Source organism: Podarcis filfolensis (genome assembly GCF_964270895.1).
Source record: "Podarcis filfolensis genome assembly, chromosome: 7".
Lineage (NCBI taxonomy): Eukaryota > Metazoa > Chordata > Lepidosauria > Squamata > Lacertidae > Podarcis > Podarcis filfolensis.
The window spans coordinates 665,297-689,712 of record NC_139603.1 but is presented as its reverse complement, the minus strand read 5'-3'; the positions used below and the strand labels follow the sequence as shown (position 1 = coordinate 689,712).

General features: G+C 42.0%; 2 protein-coding genes across 7 annotated transcripts in view; one reads left to right on the top strand and one right to left on the bottom strand.

Annotated features, from left to right (window-relative positions):
* WBP4 (WW domain binding protein 4) overlaps positions 1-15,755 on the bottom strand; it is a 45,280-nt gene extending 29,525 nt beyond the window's left edge. Inside the window, exons 1-2 of one of the 5 annotated variants that reach the window (XM_083624342.1) lie at positions 15,620-15,755; positions 10,709-10,821 (exon numbers count right to left, since the gene is read on the bottom strand). Coding sequence is in view for 2 of the 5 variants with exons in the window: in XM_083624339.1 (XP_083480465.1) it covers positions 10,749-10,821; positions 14,840-14,841 (75 nt within the window). In the remaining 3 variants the exon portion in view is untranslated. Of the gene's footprint in view, positions 1-10,603; positions 10,822-14,839; positions 15,037-15,619 lie in introns of those variants that run through there. The other 4 variants (XM_083624343.1, XM_083624339.1, XM_083624340.1 and 1 more) reach the window with 4 other exon arrangements.
* Positions 15,181-24,416, top strand: part of ELF1 (E74 like ETS transcription factor 1) — a 90,237-nt gene continuing 81,001 nt past the window's right edge. The window contains exons 1-2 of one of the 2 annotated variants that reach the window (XM_083624322.1): positions 15,181-15,259; positions 15,648-15,702. The gene's annotated coding sequence lies outside the window, so the exon portion shown is untranslated. The remainder of the gene's footprint in view (positions 15,260-15,647; positions 15,703-24,416) is intronic. The other variant, XM_083624326.1, reaches the window with a different exon arrangement.

Sequence of the window (24,416 nt, the reverse complement as noted above, 5' to 3'; positions counted from 1 at the left end):
ATACCACCGTCAGAACAAGAAGAACTTTTGGGAGCAGTTGGAGGAAAATAGAATAACTACATCATGTCTCTGCAATTATTAAGTTGGAGTATTCATGGATTTAACTCCCCGGAGAAGAGGAAGAAAATCTTTCATTTACTGAAAAAGGAACAATTGGACTTAATTTGTTTACAGGAAACTCATGTGATAAGGCTTCACAGGAAAGTACTGATTAATAAAAGATTGGGTCAAGAGTTTATTTCATCGGACAAGGTTAAAAAGAGAGGAGTTGTTATTTATGCCAAAGAGAGCCTATCACCGAAATTTGCTTTTAAAGATGAACAAGGAAGATGGGTGGCAATTGAAATTCAATCACAAGGAGAAACATTTTTGATTGTAGGAGTTTATGCACCAAATGAAGGGAAATCTGAATTTTTTAGGAAATTGCAAGAGACATTGCTTGACTACATGGACTATAATATTATCCTGATGGGAGATATGAATGGAGTGGTATCTACAAATATGGATAAGTCGCAGAGACAAGTTGTAACTAAAGATGGCAGACTACCAAAAACCTTTTTTGAACTGACTGACAATATGGACTTGATTGACATTTGGAGATCCAAGAACCCCCTTGGAAGAGAGGGAACATTCTTCTCTGAAGCCAACATGACATGGACAAGAATTGACCAAATATGGATAACTAGAGGACTGGCACCTAAGATTCGAAAAGTGGAAATTTGCCCAAAAACCTGCTCCGACCACAATGCGGTGAAGATGGAGATGAAATTAACACCAATTGGTTCCTTCAGATGGAGGATGAATGACACCTTATTTAGAGATCAAGAGGTCACTAAGAAGGCCCAAAAAATCCTGAGAGACTATTTTGAGATAAATTTGAATACTACGGTTGAAAAAAGAGTAATCTGGGACGCAAGCAAAGCGGTTATGAGAGGGTTCCTGATTCAACAGAATGCATTAAAGAAGAGAATACAAAATGAGAAAAAAGATAAAATCTTGGAAAAAATAAAAGGAGGAGAGAAGAAATTAAGAGCGAAACCAAAGTCGCAAGAGATTCTGAGAGAAATAAAATTATATCAAGTACAATACATGAAAATGATAAATCAGGAAGTTGAATGGAAAATTAAGCAGATGAGACAAAAGACATTTGAATCAGCTAATAAATGTGGGAAACTGCTAGCCTGGCAGATGAAAAAAAGGCAAAAATTAAATACCATTACAAATCTGGATGTGGAAGGAAAGAACATACAGAATCTGTGATGGGATGTTGAGCTGCTTGTGCGTAAAGTTCCTAGTCCCTCAGTGTTTGGCTAAGTCCACAAACCACTGTCTGTAACGGAGCGCCATAAGCATGGCTCCGTCAGTCGCTGGCAGAATCCGACAGTGGGCGTTTACGGAATTTCTTCCAGCATAACAGCTCCTTAACGGAAACACGTCTTCTGGACTCTCTATGTGACAATTTCCGGCGAGGAGTGGGTGTCCCTATAGGAGGTCCTGAAACCTCCTCGCTGTTCTCGCTGGAATTGTCTCTGAGCCATTCTTCTGACTCGCTTTCCCTTGGAGCTCTTTCTCGCCCCCTGCTGGTTCCCTCCTCCGCTGATAAGTCTCTCTCAACCTCTGGGAGCCCCTCCACCACCTGTTCTTCCGATGACAGTTCCCTGACATCCACCTCCCCTCCAGGGCCCCCTCCACCCCCTTCCTCTGCTGGAGGTGAGGGAGCAAAACCCCTGAAAGAACTTCCCTCATCTTCCGAAGTCTCGAACATTTTCCTCCACCGGTTGCTGTTTCGGGTTTCTAAGTACTCATCCTCCTCGGAATCTATTCCTTCTTCCCACTCTGACCCCGTGAATCCTTCAAATTCCTCCTCCTCTTCGGTGGTGCCAAAGTACTCCCTCCGGAACCTCGCTACTGACTGAGGTTTCCTGGGGAACCTTTGATGGAACGCTTCGATCAAGACCTCGTCATTGACTTCCTCTGCCGTCACCCAGGTGTTTTCTGACTCCGGTTCCCCTTCCCACGCTACCAAATACTCCACCTGATTACCCTTCCACCTGGAGTCGAGGATTTCCGCCACATGGTTGCTGCTTTCCCTCTCTTCTAAGACTGGTCCCTGTGGGGAAACCCCTTCTTTCCCCCCCCTATACGGTGACAGTAATGACCTGTGGAATACTGGATGCAGTTTCATGTGGTTCGGTAACCGGAGTCTGAAAGCTACTGGGTTAACCTGTTGAATGACCTCAAATGGTCCCAATCTTTTGGGTCTCAATTTCTTGCAACCCCCCTTGAACGGCAGTCCTTGGGTGGACAGCCACACCTGATCCCCCACCCTTATAGTTTCACCTTCCCTTCTGTTCTTGTCTGCCTGCTTCTTATATTGTTCTTTGGCCCTTTCTAAGTTGAGTTGGAGTTGACGATGGATCGCTTCCATTTCTTCTACAAACAGTTCTGCGGCTGGGACGCTCCATCTCTCCCCTCCTCCCCCTGGAAATGCCCTGGGGTGGCACCCATAATTAGCCAAAAAGGGGCTCATCCCGGTGGACACATTCTCCGCATTATTGTAGGCAAATTCCGCCAGCGCCAACTTTTCCACCCAATCGTTCTCTCTGTCATTGACATAATACCTCAGGTATTGTTGGAGGATACCGTTTGCTCTTTCCGCCTGCCCGTTGGTTTCTGGGTGCCGGGCAGTCGAAAAATTGACCTCCACGTGCAGTAAGCTCATGAGCTTCCTCCAGAACCTGGACGTGAATTGTTTGCCCCGGTCTGAGACCACCCTCAAGGGGGCGCCATGCGGTCTAAAAATATGTTCTACAAACAATTTAGCTGTCTCTTCCGCCGTGACTGCATGTGAGCAAGCTACAAAGTGGCCCATCTTAGTTAACAGGTCTACTACTACCAGTATGGCGGTTTTCCCCTTGAATTTGGCAGATCAGTCATAAAATCTATCGATACCGCCTCCCATGGCCTCTCTGGTGTGGGCAACGGTTCTAACAACCCCGCCGGCGCCCGCCTTTCTCCCTTGGCTCGCTGGCATTGGTCACACCCTCTTACATACTCCCTTACATCTTCCCTCACCCTGGGCCACCAAAATTCCCTGGTAACCAACCACATGGTTTTGTGTTGCCCAAAATGCCCTGCGGTAGGGCTGTCGTGCATCTGTTTGAGTACTCTCCCTCTCAATTCCCCTTCGGGTATATATAGTGCCCCTTTGTAATACAAAGCCCCGTTTCTTTCTTCAAAACCTCCGGAGTTTTCTCCCTCCCTCCTTAGACCTTGGAGCTTATTCTGGGCGTATTCATCATTCTGCGTCTCCTCTACCAGTTCCCTTTGCCCCACCAACGCCGCCCCACACACCCAGTGGTCCTCTGGTATGATATGTCTCTCTTCGGGTGCTCCCTCCCCCTCCAAATACTCTGGTTTGCGTGAGAGAGCGTCCGCCCTGACGTTTTCTGGGCCTGGCACATAGCAAATTTCAAAATAAAATTTGGAGAACTCCTGTGCCCATCTCACTTGCCGTTGGTTGAGCACTCGTGCCGTTCTCCAGTACTCTAAATTCTTGTGGTCCGTGCATACTTGCACCTTGTGTTGTGCACCAATTAGTAAGTGTCTCCATTTCCGGAACGCTTCGTGAACGGCGAGTAGTTCTCGGTCATATACCGTGTAGTTCTTCTCGGATTTGTTTAACTTCCGCGAGAAGAAGGCACACGGTCTCCACTCCGACTTATCCTTCCCCGGCTGAAGAAGCACCGCCCCCACCGCCCGGTCTGATGCGTCCGTTTCCACTCTCATGGGTTTTTGTAAATCCACGTGCAGGAGCTGTTCTTCCGAAGCGAAGGCCCTTTTCAATTCTTCGAATGCTTGCTCCGCTTCTGCCGTCCAAACAAATTTCTTCTTGCTGCTGAGACAGTCCGTGATGGGAGCCGTTAAATGGGCTAAGTTCTTGATGAACTTCCGATAAAAGTTCCCAAACCCTAAGAATCTTTGCACATCTTTTTTTGTTCTCGGTGTCTTCCATTCCAGTACCGCCTGGACCTTGCCTGGATCCATGGCTAATCCCTTGTCTGACAAGCGGTACCCCAGGAATTCCACCTCCTTGGTGTGAAACTGACACTTCTCCAATTTCACCCACAGCTGGTTAGCTTGCAGTTGGCTCAACACTTCCCTGACGTCCTTTACATGCTGCTCCTCATTCTCTGAATATACTAACACGTCATCTAGGAACGCCACGCAATTCTTGTAGAGCAGAGGTCCCAGGACATGGTTCATGAACGATTGAAAACATGCTGAGCCTGCTTGTAATCCAAAGGGCATAACGCGATATTCGAAAGCCCCTAGAGGGGTGAACATCGTTGTCTTCCATTCATCCCCCTTCCTTATCCGTATCAGGTTGTATGCTCCCCTCAGGTCCAGTTTAGTAAAAATCTTTCCCTTCCTCACCCTGGTCAAAATGTCATCAATTCTGGGCATAGGGAAAGCCACTGGTTCCGACACGGCATTGAGGGCCCGGTAGTCCACGACCAATCTTGGTTTATCCGTGTTTTTTTTGTCCACAAAAAACACTGGGCTGCCCCCCACCGCTCTGGACTCTGATGAAACCTCTCTTCAGGTTTTTGTCAATAAACTCCCTCAACTCCTGCATTTCCCTGTCTGACATGGCATACAGCTTGCCCACAGGGAGCTGGGCTCCAGGGACTAGATTGATCTGGCAGTCAAAGGGTCTATGCGGTGGTAGTTTGTCTGCTTCCCTTTCGCTGAAGACATTGCTCAGGTCAGCGTATTGTTTGGGCACCTTTCTTTTGTCCGTTACTTCTGTTCCTGCTAGAAAGGCCCTTGCCCCTTCTGGAGCCTTGCCCTCTTTGCAATGTTCTAGGCAATGCGCTGACCCAAAGGAGACCACTCTCTGATGCCAACCCACTAGCGGATCATGCAACGCTAGCCAGCTCATCCCCAAAATAATGGGAGCCCCTCCCAAGGTGGCCACATTGAACGCTATTCTTTCGGTGTGCCTGGCTACCCTCATTACCATTGGGATGGTCTGTAAGCTGACTTCTCCTCCCAACAGCTCTCTCCCATCGATCGTGGTTACCTGCAAGGGGTTACTTAAAGGGATGGTCTGTATCTGGTGTTCAGCTGCAAACTCCTTACTCATAAAATTACAGGAGCTGCCTGAGTCCAATAGCGCCCTTATCTTTAAGGGATGTCCATTTGGCAGCTCTAGCAACACCTCTATCACTAGGGCTGGTCTCGGAGGTTCCGGCGTGGGCACTTTTACTGCTCCTTGGCCTGACTGCTGTGCCCTGATGGAGGCAGTCAGGCGTTGGCTTTTACTTGGTCCTGCCCTTCCTCCTCCTTTCGCCCAACAGCTCCTGCCATCCCTTGCCATTCCTTTCTTTGTGGACAGACTCTGGCAAAATGACCTGGCTGCTGGCAGAGATAACATTTCTTGGGGCTCTTCCCCTCCTTCTTCCGCCCTTCACTGGGATTTGAAACTGCCCGCGCGCGCGCTGTTCCAACTTCCATCGGCTCTGCGGGCGGGAAAGTTGGCTCCGGAATCTCTGGAATGCGGAAATCCCTCCAACGCTCCCCTTTCCCTTCCCGCTTCTCCAAGGCTCTAGCCTCCTGGCGTGCTCCAATGGTCAGCGCTGATTTGGTCAGCTGGTCCATAGACTCCGCCCTGGGCGCCCGGGAAAGTTCGTCTTTCACATCCGAAGAAAGTCCCTCTTCGAAAAGCATTTGAATGGGTTCTGCTGACAGATCCCACCCCAATTTGTGTATCAACATAGTAAACTCAGTCCAGTACTCACGGACACATCGGCTCCCCTGTTTACAAGCCATCAACTGTCTGCGCACCACTCCCTGTTCAATGTCGCTGGAAAACATCAGGTCCATGGCGCGAAAAAACTTCCGTGCGTCTTTCAAGACTTCATTATGCCCTGCCATCAGGGGTCTAACCCAGTCTCTCGCCCCCCCTTCGAGATGGCTAACCACAAACGCCACTCGCGATTCCTCGTCGGGAAAGTCATCAAACTGCAGATTAAGGGCATACTGCATCTCTGTCCTAAAGGCTTGATAGTTCCTGGGATCCCCCCCAAACTTCTGCACCAATCCTGGCATCTTTCTTGCTTGTGGGGGGGGCCTTTGCCTTTTCTGCATCCTGAGCCCTCCTCTCATCGAGCCTCGCCGTTTGCAGCGCTAGCTGGACCTCCAACACCCGGTACCTTTCTTCCAGGCTTGGACCGGCTCCAGCTCCTCCTGCATCTCCAGTTCCGGCTGGGTTGCTCATGATGCCTTCTCTGCACAAGCTGCTTTCAGGGACTGTCGGATTGCTGTGATGGGATGTTGAGCTGCTTGTGCGTAAAGTTCCTAGTCCCTCAGTGTTTGGCTAAGTCCACAAACCACTGTCTGTAACGGAGCGCCATAAGCATGGCTCCGTCAGTCGCTGGCAGAATCCGACAGTGGGCGTTTACGGAATTTCTTCCAGCATAACAGCTCCTTAACGGAAACACGTCTTCTGGACTCTCTACGTGACAATTTCCGGCGAGGAGTGGGTGTCCCTATAGGAGGTCCTGAAACCTCCTCGCTGTTCTTGCTGGAATTGTCTCTGAGCCATTCTTCTGACTCGCTTTCCCTTAGAGCTCTTTCTCGCCCCCTGCTGGTTCCCTCCTCCGCTGATAAGTCTCTCTCAACCTCTGGGAGCCCCTCCACCACCTGTTGACAGTTCCCTGACAGAATCCATTGGAGATTAGAAAGTGTTTCCAGAGATATTTGAAACAACTATATACACAAGGGCCACAGAAAGAGACTGATATAGACCAATTTTTAAGAACAAATGGATTACAAAAAATCTCTCAAGAAAATAAGATAATGTTGAATTACAAAATTACAGAACAGGAGGTTGAAGGTGCCATTCAGAATATGCAGTTGGGCAAATCTCCAGGGCTGGACGGTCTTACCTCCAAATACTATAGATCTCTGAAAGATTGGCTAATTCAGCCACTAAAGGAGGTTTGTAATGAAATTCTGGAGGGGAAAAAGGCGCCAGAGTCGTGGAAGGAAGCTTACATTACACTCATAGCGAAAACTGAGTCTGAAAACACACAACTTAAGAACTACCGCCCCATATCCCTACTTAATGTGGATTACAAAATTTTTGCTGATATTTTGGCTAACAGATTAAAAAAGGTATTAACTGAAGAGATAAAGATGAAGCCGGCTTTCTTCCAGGTAGACATTTGTCTGACAATACGAGGAACATAATTAATATTTTGGAGAAGCTGCAAGTGAATATCAATACCAAAGCAGTTTTAATTTTTATAGATGCGGAAAAAGCTTTTGACAATATTTCTTGGAATTTTATGAAGAAAAATCTTCAGGGAATGGGGGTGGGCCAAGGGTTTGAAAATGGTATAAGTGCAATTTATTCAGAGCAAAAAGCTAAGCTAATAGTCAATAATGTGGTGACAGAGGAATTTAAGATAGAGAAAGGGACACGACAAGGCTGCCCAATTTCCCCATTGCTTTTTATTTTGGTCCTGGAGGTTTTGTTAAATATGATTAGAAGGGACCGTCTGATTAAAGGTATTCAGGTTGGAGCCAAACAATACAAACTGAAGGCTTTTGCAGATGACTTAGTTTTGACGTTACAGGAGTCAGAATCTAGCACGAAAAGAGTATTAGAACTGATTCAAGAATTTGGTCATGTGGCAGGATTTAAACTGAACAAGTCAAAAACTGTGTATCTGAAGAAGTGTGCATGCACACTAAAGCTCATACCAAGAACTAACTTAGTTGGTCTTTAAGGTGCTACTGGAAGGAAATTTTTTTTTTTGTTTTGACTATAGCAGACCAACACGGCTACCTATCTGTAACTAAGTCAAAAACTAAAGTTCTTGAGAAAAACTTAACACCGATTGAGAAAGAGAGGTTTCAGAAGGAGACTGGTTTGACATTAGCTAAGAAAGTAAAATACTTGGGGGTTACTATGACTGCTAAGAACTTAAACTTATTTAAAGATAACTATGAGAAATGCTGGACAGAAGTGAAAAAAGACTTAGAAATATGGTCAAATTTGAAGCTTTCCTTGTTGGGTCGAATTGCAGCTATAAAGATGAATGTATTGCCAAAAATGTTATTTCTGTTTCAGTCATTGCAAATTTTGGACAAGATGGACTGTTTCAAGAAGTGGCAGAAAGATATTTCTAGATTTGTCTGGCAGGGCAAGAAGCCCAGAATAAAATTTAAAATACTAACTGACGCAAAGGAAAGAGGTGGATTTGCCCTGCCGGACCTTAAACTTTACTATGAATCAGCAGCATTCTGCTGGTTGAAAGATTGGCTGCTTCTTGAGAACACAGACATTTTGGACTTAGAAGGTTTTAATAATGTTTTTGGGTGGCATGCATATTTGTGGTATGACAAGGTTAAAGCACATAAAGCATTTAAAAACCATATTGTCAGGAAAGCATTGTTCAATGTCTGGATAAGATATAAAGACTTATTGGAAAATAAAACCCCAAGGTGGTTGTCACCAATGGAAGCGAAGGCTCAGAAAAAGCTCAATATGGAGGCCAAATGGCCGAAATATTGGGAAATTTTGGAACAAGGAGGAGATAAACTGAAATTGCAGAGTTTTGAGAAATTAAAAGATAAAGTGCGAGACTGGCTTCATTATTATCAAATAAGAGAGGCCTATAATTTGGACAAAAAAATTGGCTTCCAGGTGGAAAAATCAAAATTGGAAACAGAATTGTTAGACCCCAAAACTAAGATACTTTCAAGAATGTATAACTTGCTGTTAAAATGGAATACGCAGGATGAAACGGTTAAATCTGCTATGATTAAATGGGCACAAGATATTGGTCACAACATTATGTTTGCTGACTGGGAACAGTTGTGGACCACCGGTATGAAATTTACGGCATGTAATGCCTTAAGAGAGAATAGTATGAAAATGATTTACAGGTGGTACATGACACCAGTCAAGCTTGCAAAAATATATCATTTGCCTGATAATAAATGTTGGAAATGTAAAGAAAATGAAGGTACATTCTTTCACCTTTGGTGGACGTGCCCAAAGATTAAGGCTTTCTGGGAGATGATATATAATGAAATGAAAAAGGTATTTAAATATACCTTCCTGAAGAAACCAGAGGCCTTTCTCCTGGGTATAGTCGGCCAATTGTGCCAAAGAAGGATAGAACTTTCTTTATGTATGCAACAACAGCAGCAAGAATACTTATTGCAAAGTATTGGAAGACACAAGAGCTACCCACCCTGGAAGAGTGGCAGATGAAGGTGATGGATTATATGGAATTGGCGGAAATGACTGGCAGAATCCGTGACCTGGGAGAAGAGTAGGTGGAAGTAGACTGGAAGAAATTTAAAGACTATCTTCAGGAACACTGTAAAATTAATGAATGTTAAAATGATGTTGGATTGAAAATAAGTGGCATTAGCAACAAAGTTAATAAGAATATGCAAAAATGAATTGATAAATGGATGAAAATATAGAGTTATAATATGTTAAGATATAGAGTCAAGATAAACGAAAGAGGGTAAGGATTTGCTGATTTGATTATTTAAATGGGAATACAAAAAGGGGAGGTGTGAGGCCAAGGAAATAAGATAACGAGTTAGGGTTACAAAAATGGATTTGTTTTTATTTTCCTTTTCTTATTTTATGTATTGGGACAGAAGGCCATACAGGAACGCAGCTGACATTTTTTCTTACAAGATTTTGTTATTGCCGTAAGTTTATACTTTGTGCCGCAAAGAACTGCCAAAGTAATCCAGATTTTGCACAAAGTCAGTCAAAACATACCATGAAAATTAAGTTTGTATGCATTGGTTTATTTGCATAATTTATTCTGATTGTGTCAGCCATGGAAATAGGTAAGCAGACTGTTCAAAATTTTGCAGAGTTATATTCTTGCTTGTAAGATTTCACCAGCCATTGTCCACATTTTTTCAAGTTTATCTTTAAAGCCGCGAAAGCTAGGAATTTGCTTTGTTAAAATAAGGGTGTAGGGACTTATAAGAAGAATGATCAAAGAGAATTCATCAATATTGTAGTAACAAACAGAAATATTGCAAGGAGTGCCCTCCACCAACCTGAGATCTTGAGACTTCACAGCTCACATGACATGCAACTACCATCAATATTAACCCTGCTCGGGCACACAGGTAGGAAGCATGGGGACAAAATTGTCCCCTGCATACCCAGCTGACCCAATCAGTCGCCAACCTTTCTGTAATGAGCAGGGGACGTCTGAGGAGTTTTTACCTGTGCTCACTTAAATGTGAGTGGAAGGCTCTGCATGATCCAGCCCCCTGATAAAGCAGGTTTCCCCATCATGTAGAGGCTTCTAGCCCCCTTCATACCTTCCACATTTAACCTCGGAAGGTCAGGGAACAGAACGGGGGTGGGGGTGATCCCATGCCTCCTACGCATGTGGGTTGTTTTCATTCAGGAACAATGCCTGAATAGAAATACTGTTGCAGCTATTGGAGCACTCATGACAGCTGGTCCCAATAAAGATCAGGACAGTATCAGCAGCTGTTGCACAACCTCTAAGGAAGCAGTATATCTGGATCTCAGATATACCTGGGGTTCGCTCAGACTCAGCACTCAGGTGACCACTCCTCATAATACAAACTTCCAAGTCTAGATTGACCTGTTGAAAATTAATATATAATTCATTTTTTGTACTTCAGTTTCAATTAAGAGTACAGAAGGTAGATCATCATACAGGCTTGTTGTCCGCTATCCAGCACTTGCAATAATCACAGAATTTCTTGGGCTGAGATTTCCAGTAATCGGCCCTAGAAAAGAAAAATGTGGAAATTAAAAGCCATTTTGCAAGAGTAAGCAACTCAAACTGAATCCCAACCTTCTCACTGAGTTATTTGTTCCAATGCCAAAAATCTACTTTTCCTAATGTGCGATACCAACCATTTCTTTGTTTTCTGAAACACAGGAGTGCTTCAGAGAATCTCAGTGAAGAACAATGAAGGCTCTTAGAACATACTAAGTGCCGTATTTTTGCGCCATAAGACACACCTAGTTTTTACAGCAGGAAAACAAGAAAAAAAATTCTGACTCAAACGTTGCACTAAACTATTTAAAACAGCAAAGTGGGCGGCTCCTGTCCGCTTTGCTGCTTTAAAGCGAGCCACGGTACATAACGAAGTTAATGGAAAAAGGATAGACATTCCATTACAATGTAGCTGTTTTCATTATCACTGGGAAGTCAGTATTGGCAGCGGTCACATAAACTAAAATTTGAGCATTTTACTGTTATTAATCAAGAATGGTAATAGTCAGGGAGAGAAACCAGGGCTGTGCAAATGAGAAGGGCTTGGAGTATGGAGAAACAGCAAAGACATCAAATGACTGCGCTCCTGTTCCTAAATCTGTGAAGTTTTCTCAAAACAGGCATAGTTGTTTTGAAAGGAAGATTCAAAGAGTGGGAAGTGGAGTGATTGAGCAAAGAACAGAGGAGGAAAAGAGGGCAGATAAATAGCTTCCATTCAATACCAAGAGAAAACAAAGTTTTTGGTTTGGTATAGGTGGACTGTGCTTGTAAGAATTTTTTTAATGAATTACAGTTTTGGAGTGGAATATCAGTGCCTCTTTTCAGCAATAAAGATTAGCTGCTAGGAACATGGTCCACACACAAACACACAGGATGTCCGGTTATAGTTGTGCAGTTTAAACTGTTACTGAGCCAGATGCCTGCTTAGTTTAGCTGAGCTCACTATTACTGGTTTGTGGAGATGCTTTGCATGTATTGATGACTATTTCTGCAAAACTGCTACTTGAAGAAATCCCCAAACTTAATATTTTTAAATTTCAAATGGAGCTCAGAATCCAGTTAGGCAATCAAGCATTTGCAGTTCAATTAGGAGGCACTGAGAGACGGCAATTTGCTGCGCCCCCCAAAGAGCAACCCAGGAGCGCGGGGCAACGGTGCACAGCCTGCCCGCTGCTCCCAAACCTTTCCTGGGCTTTAGGGACAGAAAAGCTCACTCCCAAAGAGCAGCTCAGGAGCATGCCACACTCAGGCGATTTGGCTCCAGGGACCACACATTTGCTCCATAAGATGCACAGACATTTCCCCTTCCTTTTTAGTGCGTCTTATGGAGTGAAAAATACGGTATGTGTATTACTGTAGTACTTTTATACATGTGAATAACATATAAAAAGATGCAATTTATTCCCACAATAACTATGAGACTGAAAAACAGTGATGGGCCCAAGTTCACACAGGCAACTTAAGAATTGGGCAGGATAGGACTTCTGGTTCGCTGTGGAGGTAATGGCAGCATGCTCCATGTCGTCCGCTTAAGGGACGGCACAGTTCTGGCAGATAGAGCTTTGGGGGTGAGCGACAGGGCTAGGTGCCCCCAACCCCCATCCCATGGAAGAGTGGGGGTCCTACGGGTCCAGCAGAGTGTGGGAACTCACCCTCCTGAGACTCCAGGCTGCCATTTTTGCGCGGGGGAAAGAGGCTTGAGTTCGCTCATGGCTCCACCGCACTCTACTGCCGAAGCCACACACCGCCACCACAAGCAGCGGATCTTCCAATTAGAGGTAAAAGCCAAATAAAGTTTTTTAAAAAGGAATTAGGCGTAAATTGACTGATTTGGTGAAACAGAAGCAAAAAAGGAAGTCAGCTTCTGATTTCTGCGGACAGGCTCTGCAAGGGGATTTTTTGTGAATGGGAAGTAGAGTGGCATTCGCAGCTATGCAGATTTAGTAACAGTTTAACTTTGGACTTTTGAGAGACTTTCTTCTGTCAGCATTTAAAGTTTCTGACAGATATATTTATATATATATATTTATATATATATATTTATATATATATATTTATATATATATATAAATATATATATATAAATATATATAATGAATATATATATTCATTATATATATTTATATATATAATGAAATGAAAAAGGTATTTAAATATACCTTCCTGAAGAAACCAGAGGCCTTTCTCCTGGGCATTGTTGGCCAATTGGTGCCAAAGAAGGACAGAACTTTTTTTATGTACGCTACAACAGCAGCAAGAATACTTATTGCAAAGTATTGGAAGACACAAGATTTACCCACTTTGGAAGAATGGCAGATGAAGATGATGGACTATATGGGACTGGCAGAAATGACTGGCAGAATCCGGGACCAGGGAGAAGAGGCGGTGGAAGAAGATTGGAAGAAATTTAAAGATTATTTACAGAAATATTGCAAAATTAATGAATGTTAGAATGATGTTGGATAGAAATTGAGTGGTTTCCAGCTGTAATGCTTTAAGAATATGGAAAAAGGGTTAATCAGGTTAAAAAAAAATAACTAAAATGGTGTTGGATTGGAAATAAGTGGTATTGGCAACAAAGTTAATAAGAATATGCAAAAATGGATTGATAATGTATGAAAATACTGAGTTACAAAATGTTAAGTAATAGAGATAAGATAAATGAAAGAGGGTAAGGATTTGCTGATTTGATTATTTAAATGGGAATACAAGAAGGGGAGGTGCGAGGAAGTCAAAGAAACAAGCAAATGAGTTTTATGTTATGAAAAACAATTGTTCTTAATTTTTCTTGTTGTTTATGTATGTTTTATTTATCTTTTTATTTTTTGTTATTATGTGTTTTTGTATGTTTGTTTTTGTGAAATCTTAATAAATATTTCTTTAAAAAAAGTTTCTGACAGATATACTTTTTAGGGTGATTTCAGGATATAGCCAATTTTCATAGTTTTAATATTATTTTAGATTTTAAGATGAACAACTTTGTTTCATTATTTTTTTTATTTTACAGCTATAGATTGTAGGAAAGTTGTACCCAGTAGTCATTCCCCACCCCCCCCACGATGTCCCAAAAACGTAAAATTTTGTCATAAGACATAAGAGACCCATAAATTTTAGTCTTTGTTGAGAAAGAGCATGTCTTTGCAATAATTTTTACCATCAAAACCTATTGATTGCATTGTGCCCTAATGCTGAAAATTCAGCTTTTCTAAACCTAGTTTTTACCAAAAAATCTACATTTAGGCATTTATAAAATCTTTTGAGTGCTGGTGTATTTTTTCCTGAAATCCGCATCATGTTATTGATCTCTATGTAAAATTTCAAAGACATCTGATCATTGGTTATGGAGGGAAAAAAATAAAATGCACACAAGGCCAGGATCTTGAGGGACAGAAACATAAGATTTCACGAAACTTTGAAGTGCAATAAAATTAAAACTGTTTGAGATAGAGGAAAAACATTTAAGGGGGTTTCTTTCAACCATAAGGGAAGGGTGTACAGCAAGTTTCATCAAAATCTGAGAGGGTGGCGAAACCCTTGTTTTTTGCGTTGATTTGATGCGGAATGACCCATCTCTCCTCCATTTCATCTCTGGTCTTACAAACTATGAACATTTTTTTTTCTCCTCTCCTTCTTAAATGAGGCCAAAAACTTGTGCATCACTTTCTGATTGGTTTGAATAAAGGCGACCTATTAATTATAATTAATATCCTTCTCGTCCTTATCCCTGTATGGGAGTTTTCTGACCCGTTTCCCCGCCCCTTTGGCCTGATAATGAAACACGGGCGTGCGATACTGGGGGCTCCCGGGACGCGTGTAGGCCCGCGCGTGATGCCCCCCCCCTCCGCGAGACGGGCTTCTGAGGAGCAACCGGGAGCGGGGCTGAGAGACGCCGCGTCCCTTTCACGTGTGAAAGGCTCCCTCGCGGGGCGGCCTGAAGCGGGGCGGCGGGAGGGAGGGAAGGAGCCAGGCCCACCCACCTTCGGCGGCGCCCCCTCCCGCTTTCCTCCCTTCCCGGGAGCGCTTACATCTCTCTCGTCGAGGCGCCGCCGCCGCCGCCGCCGGGTCTGTTTCCTGAGGAGCGGAGGGAGCCGAGCAGCAGCGCCTTTCTCTCTCCCCCAGAGGCGACGCGACGGACGGCAGCCGCACAGGCTCAATCCGCACCGCGCGTTCGCCCGCTCGCTTCCTCGGAGAGGCGGAGGGAGGGGGAGGAGGAGCCTCCCGTCGGGCGGGCGGGCGGGGGGAGGGGCGCGCCAGAGCCGGGGCGAGTTGCGCGCGACGCCCCCCCCCCCCGACGAGACCCCCCGCGCGGGCTCTGAGCGACCGCGGGTTCGAGTCCCGCGCGGGCGGACTCCGCCACTTCAGAGCGGGCGGGGAAAGAGCGCTTTCGGGTGGCGCGGAAACCCGACGGGGCCCCGTCCGCTAGAAGGAGACGCCGTGGCGGGCCGGTCAGTTGGCTTCCTCGAGTCCGAGCTCCCCCTCCTGCCCTGCCCCCTCTCGCGCTCCCCGCCGGGGGGGAGACCCCCTGGAGCCCCGCCCGGGCCGCCCCTTCGGGTCGGAAGAAAAGGCCCCGCGCAGCTGCGGCTCGGAGGGGCTTCCCCTTCCTCTCCCCCGCGGAGGGGTCCGGGCGGCCCTTCGGAGCGATGCCGGGGATGCTCAGGGTCCCCGCCCCGACGGGCCCGGCTCGCTCGCTCGCTCTCCCGCGGAGGCTTTGGGCCAACGGGGGGCAACAGGCACCATCTAAACGGGGGGGGGGTCTGGTTTTCAGCAAGACGGGGAGAGGTGCTGCCCCTTTCCTCCGCTCTTACGTTCTTGCCACTTGTTTTCTTTCTTCAGCGCTGGAAGTGAGCTGGGAGGCGAGAGCGATGGCTGAGCGAGCCACTCGGGAGAGGTAAGTCTCGGAGCAGCGCGAGTTTCTCTCGGCCTTTGCATTAGGTTAGCTGCTTAAGGAAGTCTCTCCCCCCCCCCCCCCACTTCCACGGGGGAAGAGGAACCTCCGGCTCCGTGGGCCCTGCAGAAGCCCACACAGCACGCCAGAGTTTCAGGTCACACCCGCCACTTTAAAGCACTGCTGTAGCAGCGCTTGAATCCTGGGCTGTACTTTGCGAAAGGTGCTGGGAAGAGTGGTTCTGGGAGGCCTCATGAGTGCTTTGCATAATTTTAAGTTTTAGGAAACCTCAGTAAAGACTAACTGCAGTTTGTCTGAGTTTGGGCAGAACACTAAGCTGCAGTTAGTATCTTCTTTTCATGGTCACACTGGAGAAAACGGTGGCGATCCTAGGAACCCAGTGGCCACAAAGACTTGTTATTGCAATACTAAACCATGGCACAACTGCAGCCCCGTAAGGTAACCTTCAGCTAGGAAGTGAGGATTTGTGGGCAATACTATTAACATGAAAAGGTTGGTCCTTAGGGTATCAATATTGATTTGGTGATTGAAGGACTGCCACCCAGTGGATATAAAGGTGTATTATATCTCACATATTTATATTCTAATGCAATTTGCAGTTACTTTTGATATTATGAGCAAGTGTGGCTTGTATTAATGTTCTGACAATTCATAATGATTAGTTCACTTATGAGTTAGTGAAGTCCTAAAATGGATGATGGACAGTTTGTAAAGAAACGTGTACCATTAATTAAAATTATTTGTTACTCCTGCATACCTCTTTATTAGTAATTACCTGCTTATTTACTTGCCAGTGTTGTGAACTCTAGCAAGTTCTCCTTTCCATGAATGGAAGTTACCAAACCTTGGTGCTATAGTATTGCTTTATGTGGTTTCTGATAGGTTCAGCTGTTATTGCGATTCCTCTTTAGTTTCAGAACCGTCAATAATATGAAGAAACAGCAAATACGGTAGTAGCAGAAAGACACAAATACTAATAAAGCTGTACTATTTTATAATTTCACCTAAAATTAGAGAAGGCATGGCATGTGATACATTTTATTTGCTGAGGCCAATATATATTTTTAAGAAGATACAACAATGGGGGATTAGGTTTTTATGAGTAAAGTGGTACCTTGGTTGGCTCCCGAACAAATCAGCTCCTGAATGCCTCAAACCTAGAAGTGAATGTTCCAGTTTGCGAATGTTTTTCAGAAGCCGTACGTCCGACTTGGCGTCTGCGGCTTCCAGTTGAGTGCAGGAAGCTCCTGCAGCCAATCGGAAGCCGTGCCTTGGTTTTGTCTTTTTTTCAAAAAGTTTTATTGCTTTTCTAGTTTTATAACAAAATATAATAACAATACATAATAAAAAAACAGAAAAATACACAATACAAAAAGAAAAACATAGAAACAATTGTTACTTTCAATACCTAATTTAATTACTAGCTTCTCTTTTATTGATTCTAGTCCTTAGTATTTTACGACCCATTGTTATTATAATCCTCAGCCAACTTCCAAGTGATTTCCAATTATCTTATATTACAATATTTAGCTAGATATTCTTTAAATTTCTCCCAATCTTCTTGAGTCTCCTTTCTGATTGTAGATTCTTCCAGTCAGGTCAGCCAGCTCCAAAAAGTCCAACATCTTCATCTTCCATTCTTCTATTGTTGGTATTTCTTGAGATTTCCAATTTTTGGCTAGTAATAGTCTTGCCGCTGTGGTGGCATACAAAAACAATCTAACATCCTTTTTGGGCAATTCCAATCCTATTAGTCCAAGTAGAAAGGCTTCTGGTTTCTTAATAAATGTATTTTTCAACATTTTTTTTCAACTCATTATAAATCTTTTCCCAGAAGTCCTTGGGACACATCCACCACATATGATAAAAGGTACCTTCTTTTTCTTTACATTTCCAACATAAAGTATCATTTGTGTGGTAAATCTTTGCTAATTTTACAGGGGTACCATCTATACAGTGGTACCTCGGGTTACATATGTTTCAGGCTACATACACTTCAGGTTACAGACTCCGCTAACCCAGAAATAGTACCTCGGGTTAAGAACTTTGCTTCAGGATGAGAACAGAAATTGCGCCTTTTCGCCAAAATACTTGCAAAAATTTTATAGTCTGTGTTGAGTAATGAAATAGGCCTATAATTTTTTACTTGTGTTAAGTCAGAATTTTGTTTCGGAATAAATGTGATAAATGCTTCCTTCCATGTTTCCGGAATTTCTCTTTCTTTAAGAATATTGTCCATAACTTCTTTCAGAGGCAACGACAGGATGTGTTTCATCTCTTTATAATATCTTGCTGTAAATCCATCCGGTCCTGGGGCTTTCCCTTTCTTAAGTTCTTTTATAGCTTCTTTTATTTCATCTAATTCAATTGGGGTGTTCAGCCTTTCTCTTTTTTCTGTCGGGATCTTCTGCACCGTTTTTTCTTTTAAATATCTTTCTATTTTTCTCATATTATTCTTCTCTGTTCTTTTATATAGATGTCTGTAAAAATCCAAGAATCCTTTTCTGATGCCTTTTGGGCTGTCTATTTCTTCTCCCTCCACGATGATTTTGTTGACTGTGCTCTGTTCTTTTCTTTTTTTGATTTGCCAGGCTAGCCATTTTCCTGATTTATTCGCTGATTCAAAATTCCTTTGTCTCATTCTTTTTATGTTCCATTCCACCTCTTTATTAATTATCATCGCAAATTGTGTTTGCAACGCCTTTATATTCTGTTTGACTTTCTCATTATTCGTTTTTTTAACCAATTTTTGTTCATTGTCCATTATTTGTCTCAAGATTTCCTTCTTTCCTTTCTCTCTGCTTTTATTTTTGACAGAATTCTGCTGGATAAAAAATCCTCTCATAACCGCCTTACTAGCGTCCCAAACCGTGTTGATTTTCGTGCCTTTATTGTAATTGTTTGCGAAATAATCTGTCAGAGATTTTTGGGCTTTCTCCACAATTTTTTGATCATCTAGAAGGTAATCATTCATTCTCCATCTAAATGTTCTCTCTTCATATCCTTGTAGTTCCAATTTTATTGGATTGTGATCTGATATTACTCTTGGTTGGATTTCTATTTGTTTGATTCTTGGAGTTAGCTCATTTGAGACCCAAATTTGATCAATTCTTGACATTGACTGGTTCGGATCCGAATGGAATGTAAATTGTTTTTCCAATGGGTGTCTCAATCTCCAAATGTCTATTAAATTGCAGCTTTTTATCAATGAGAAAAATGTTTTTGGAAGTTTCCCTTCTTTACTAATTCCTGCTGCTCTCAGTCTGTCCATTTCCAGTGACACCACTCCATTCATGTCCCCCAGTACTATTATCTTTTGGTCTACATATTCGAACAGCTTTTCTTCCAAATTTTTGAAGAAATCAACCTTGTTTGGATATTATACATAAGGACCAAGCGGGCTTCTTACCTGGCAGACAAATGAGAGACAACGTAAGGAATATAATAAATATTTTGGAATATTTGACTGCCAGAAATGAGAAGCAAGCGATGTTAATATTTGTTGACGCAGAAAAGGCCTTTGACAACATATCTTGGGACTTTATGCTAAAAAGTTTAGAATATATGGAAGTAGGGGAGGAATTTCTCAATGGAATTAAAGCAATCTACACGGAACAGAAAGCTAAATTAATTGTAAATAATGTGATTACAGAGGAAATTGGGATATCTAAAGGTACACGACAAGGGTGTCCGCTTTCACCACTGTTATTCATCATGGTACTGGAGGTTTTTCTAAAATCATTAAGGGAAAATGAGGCAATAAAAGGGGTTGAAGTAGGCCGGAATGAATATAAAGTGAAAGCCTTTGCCGACGATCTGGTTATAACAGTAGAAGATCCCTTAGAAAGTATGAAAAACATACTTATGGAGGTGGAGAGATTTGGTCAAGTGGCAGGATTTATACTGAATAAGAAAAAGACTAAAATAATTGTTAAGAATATGGACTCAGATAAGATTGAAAGTATACAGCAGCAAGCAGGTATAGAAGTGGTGAAAAAGGTGAAATATTTAGGTATTTGGAGAACCCCCAAGAATATAGATTTATATCAGAATAACTATATACCAGTGTGGAATGGGATAAAGAAAGATCTGGATATGTGGGGACGAATGAAATTATCATTTTGGGGAAGGATCTCAACGATAAAGATGAGTGTGCTACCAAAATTACTGTTTTTATACCAAACAATTCCTATAATTAAGGGGACTGGGGCCTTTAAGGAATGGCAAAGAGTAATTTCAAGGTATATCTGGCAAGGAAAGAAGCCAAGAATTCAATTTAAATTACTGACTGATGCAAAAGAAAGAGGAAGCTTCGCCTTGCCAGACTTGAAATTGTATTATGAAGCCTCAGGTCTCTGTTGGTTAAAGGAATGGATAAAATTAGAAAATACGGAATTGTTGGACTTAGAAGGATTTGATAATAGATTTGGATGGCACGCATATTTATGGGCTGGAAAGAAGAAAATCCATAGAGGTTTTGGAAACCACATTTTCAGAGGACCGTTAATAGAAATATGGGAGAGGTATAAAAACCTACTCGAAACAAAAACTCCACACTGGTTGTCGCCATTAGAGGTTATGACGGTTAAAAAAATTAATATGAGAAAGAATTGGATTACATATGGAAATTTGATCATTAAAGAAGGGGGGAAATGGAAAATGAAACCCTATGAAGAAGTGAAAGAATTTGTGTATGATTGGCTGCACTATTTTCAAATAAATGAAATGTTTAAGAAAGATCTTAAAGAATATGGATATGCAGAGAAGGATTCTAAATTTCAAATAGAAATAATAAATAACGAATACAAAAATTTATCCAAAATGTACAAAATATTGCTGGAATGGCACACAAAGGATGAAGAAGTTAAATCAGTCATGATAAAATGGGCCAGAGATATTGGACATAACATACAATTTGATGATTGGATAAAACTATGGAATGAAAGTATCAAATTTACTGCATGCACTGCATTAAAGGAAAATGTTATGAAAATGATATATAGATGGTATATCACACCAGTAAAACTAGCAAAAATGTACAAAACATGTAAGATGTGTTGGAAATGTAAAGAAAAAGATGGTACATTTTTCCATATGTGGTGGGAATGTAAGAAAGTGAAAAGCTTCTGGGAGTTGATATATAACGAGTTGAAAAAAATGTTGAAATATACATTTGTTAAGAAACCAGAGGCTTTCCTCTTAGGAATAATTGGTAATGAAATAAATAGAAAGGATCACAAAATTTTCCAATATGCAGTGACAGCGGCAAGAATACTATTGGCTCAGAATTGGAAACGAACAAATACCAACGTTGGAGGAATGGAGAACGAAGCTGATGGACTATGCAGAACTTGATAAACTGACTGGGAAGATCAGATATCAACGAGATCAAAGGTTTATCGAGGACTGGAAAAAATTAGCAGACTATTGGCAATGTATAAGTGATAACGAAATAACGTTAGTGGCATTTAAAGAAGCTCTGTAATAGAATAAGAAATATTGCAAAAAAGCAAAATATAAGAGGGGGGTAAGCATAAAGGTAATATAAAAATTTGGAAATGTGTATCAAAAAATTAGAATTCGAACGATTGGCAGAGAAGCTGAAGGAAGTCTAAAAATTGAAAATTTATTGTAAATTGCTAATGTGATATGAATATATGGAAAATTAATAAAATATATTAAAAAAAAAAAAAGAGAACAGAAATTGCGCAACAGCAGCGGGAGGCCCCATTAGCTAAAGTGGTGCTTCAGGTTAAGAACAGTTTCAGGTTAAGAATGGACCTCCGGAATGAATTAAGTACATAACCAGAGGTACCACTGTACATCATTTTCATAATATTTTCTTTTAATACAGTGCATGCAGTGAACTTAACCCCTTTCTTCCACAGCCTTTCCCAATCTTCCAACATTATATTGTGTCCAACATCTCTTGCCCAATCTATCATCACAGATTTAATTTGTTCATCCTTTGTATGCCATTCCAACAATAAATTGTACATTTTGGATAGGTTTTTAGCATTGGTATCTAACAACTCCGTTTCCAATTTGGATTTTTCCATTGCAAAACCATTTTTCTTATCAAGCTTATACAGTTCATTGATCTGATAATATTGTAGCCAATCTAATTTATCTTTAATTTGATCAAATGGTCTTAATTTAAGTCCTTCATTGTCTTCCCACAATAGATCAGCATATTTCAACCATTTACTCTCCATATTTAACTTTTTCTGGGCCTTTGTTTCCATTGGTGAGAGCCACCTGGATGTTTTCCTTTCTAAGAGATCTTTATATCTTATCCAAACATTATATAAAGATTTTCTGATTACATGAGTTTTAAAACCTTTATGGGCTGATATCTTGTCATACCATAAGTATGCATGCCAACCAAATACATTGTCAAATCCCTCCAAATCTAACACATCAACATTTTCTAGTTGAATCCATTCCTTAATCCAGCAGAAATCTGCAGCTTCAAAGTATATCTTCAGGTCTGGCAAGGAACATCCCCCTCTTTCTTTTGAGTCTGTTAATATTTTATATTTAATTCTGGGTTTTTTTCCCTTGCCAGATAAATTTAGACAATGCTTTCTGCCATTCTTTAAAACATTTTACATTATCAATAATTGGGATAGCTTGGAATAAGAACAAAATCTTTGGCAATACATGCATCTTAACCACTGATATTCGGCCCATCATTGACAGTTTTAAATTTGACCATACCTCAAGATCTCTCTTAATTTCATTCCATAATTTTTCATAATTATCCTTATATAAATTCAAATTTTTCACTGATAAATTCACACCCAAATATTTCACTTTTTTCACAAAGACAAGGCCAGTCTTTTCCGGAAGGACTTTTCTCTCCTCATTATCTAAGTTTTCCCCCAACACTTTGGTTTTGCTCTTATTTAAGTTAAATCCTGCTGCTTGCCCAAACTCCTGAATCAGCTCCAGTGCTTTCACTGCACTGGAGTCTGGGTCTTGTAAAGTTAACACCAAATCGTCGGCAAAGGCTTTTAACTTATATTGTTTGGATCCTACTGTTATACCTTTGACCGCTTCCTCCTTCAAAAAATTCCCCAAAATAAAAAGATCCTACTAAATGGATTGATCACAAGAAAAGAGGTTGAGAAGGCCACAAATCAGATGCAGCTTGGTAAAGCCCCAGGACCAGATGGTTTGTCTGCAAAATATTACAAGACTTTGAAAGATTGGCTTATTCAGCCGTTGGTTAAGGTGTGCAATAAAATATTAAGAGGGGACAAAGCACCTGAAACCTGGAAGGAAGCTTTTATAACTATGATACCAAAACCAGATCAAGATAGGTCCAACGTAAATAATTACAGACCGCTCTCATTACTTAATGTGGATTACAAAAATTTTACTAACATTTTAACCAATAGGCTGAAGAAGATACTAACAGATTATATTCATAAGGACCAGGCAGGATTCCTGCCTGGAAGACACATGAAAGATAATATTAGGAATATAATCGATGTGCTAGAAAGGTTGGAAGCTAAAAAAAATTGTAAAGCGATCTTAATGTTTATTGATGCTGAGAAGGCCTTTGTCAATGTTTCCTGGAATTTTATAAAAAAGAATTTAGAAAGTATGGAGGTTGGACAAGAATTCCTAAATGGTATTAATGTGATCTATTTTGAACAAAAAGCAAAAATTATAGTTAATAATGTAGTCTCAGAAGAAATTAGAATTGCAAAAGGAACCAGCCAAGGGCGCCCACTTTCCCCACTACTTTTTATTTCGGTTCTGGAGGTTTTGCTAAATATGTTAAGAAGGCCGTGCCTTGGTTTTTGAACTGTTACAGGAGTCGAATGGATTCCCAGAACGGATTAAATTCGAGAACCAAGGTACCGCTGTACTCTTAGTAGAGTTGGGGGGCAGTCCTATTGCAAGCTCCACTGGGGTGGGCAGCCTAGGATGCAGCAGATCTTCCGCTCAGCTGGATTAAAGTCCTCAGCGCTGGCTCAGATGGGCTTAATTTGCTCATCCTTGCCCAGCTGGCTGAGATGAGCCTGATGTAGTCCCAAAAAGGGGGGTGTTTCCAGGGATGGGACTGGGAGAGGGGCGACTTAGGCACAGTCATGTGACACGGCAACATGGTGCAAAATACTATTTGAAAGGCTTGTTTCCCCTCTGCCAGTCTTAGGCAGAGCAGCAGCAACAGCCCTACTGCTGAACAGAGTTAGGATCTGGTATAACTTTGATGTTGAACTTTGTTGATGTTTGTTTCCAATAGAAACAGCCAATTGAAGGGGCAGTAAGGATGAAAAAGTTATGCACTTAGGTTGCATCTAATGTGCAGTTGGTATATCAAATAAATAAGGCTACCAGATGCTGAGACCATCTGCAGGAAGTGAAAATTTTCTTGTAGCAGAGTACATTGCTGCTGGCAGTGAACATGCAATAGAAGCATAGATGCTTATAAAATTGCTTAATTCAATTTGAAGAACAATAGATCCCTTATTTTGCATTTGAAAATGGGCCCCAAGTTGAAGATTTTTGAAATTAACGAACTTGAGGTGTATGTCTGTTATAAGTCTTTGACAGCACCTGAATGCAACACATGCTTCTGTTGTGAGGATCAAATTCAATAAAAAACTTAGTTTGGATGTTCTTTTTACATTTTTTTTTTATAGTTAAGTTGAGAGAGAAAGATTTTGCTTTGCTAGAGATAG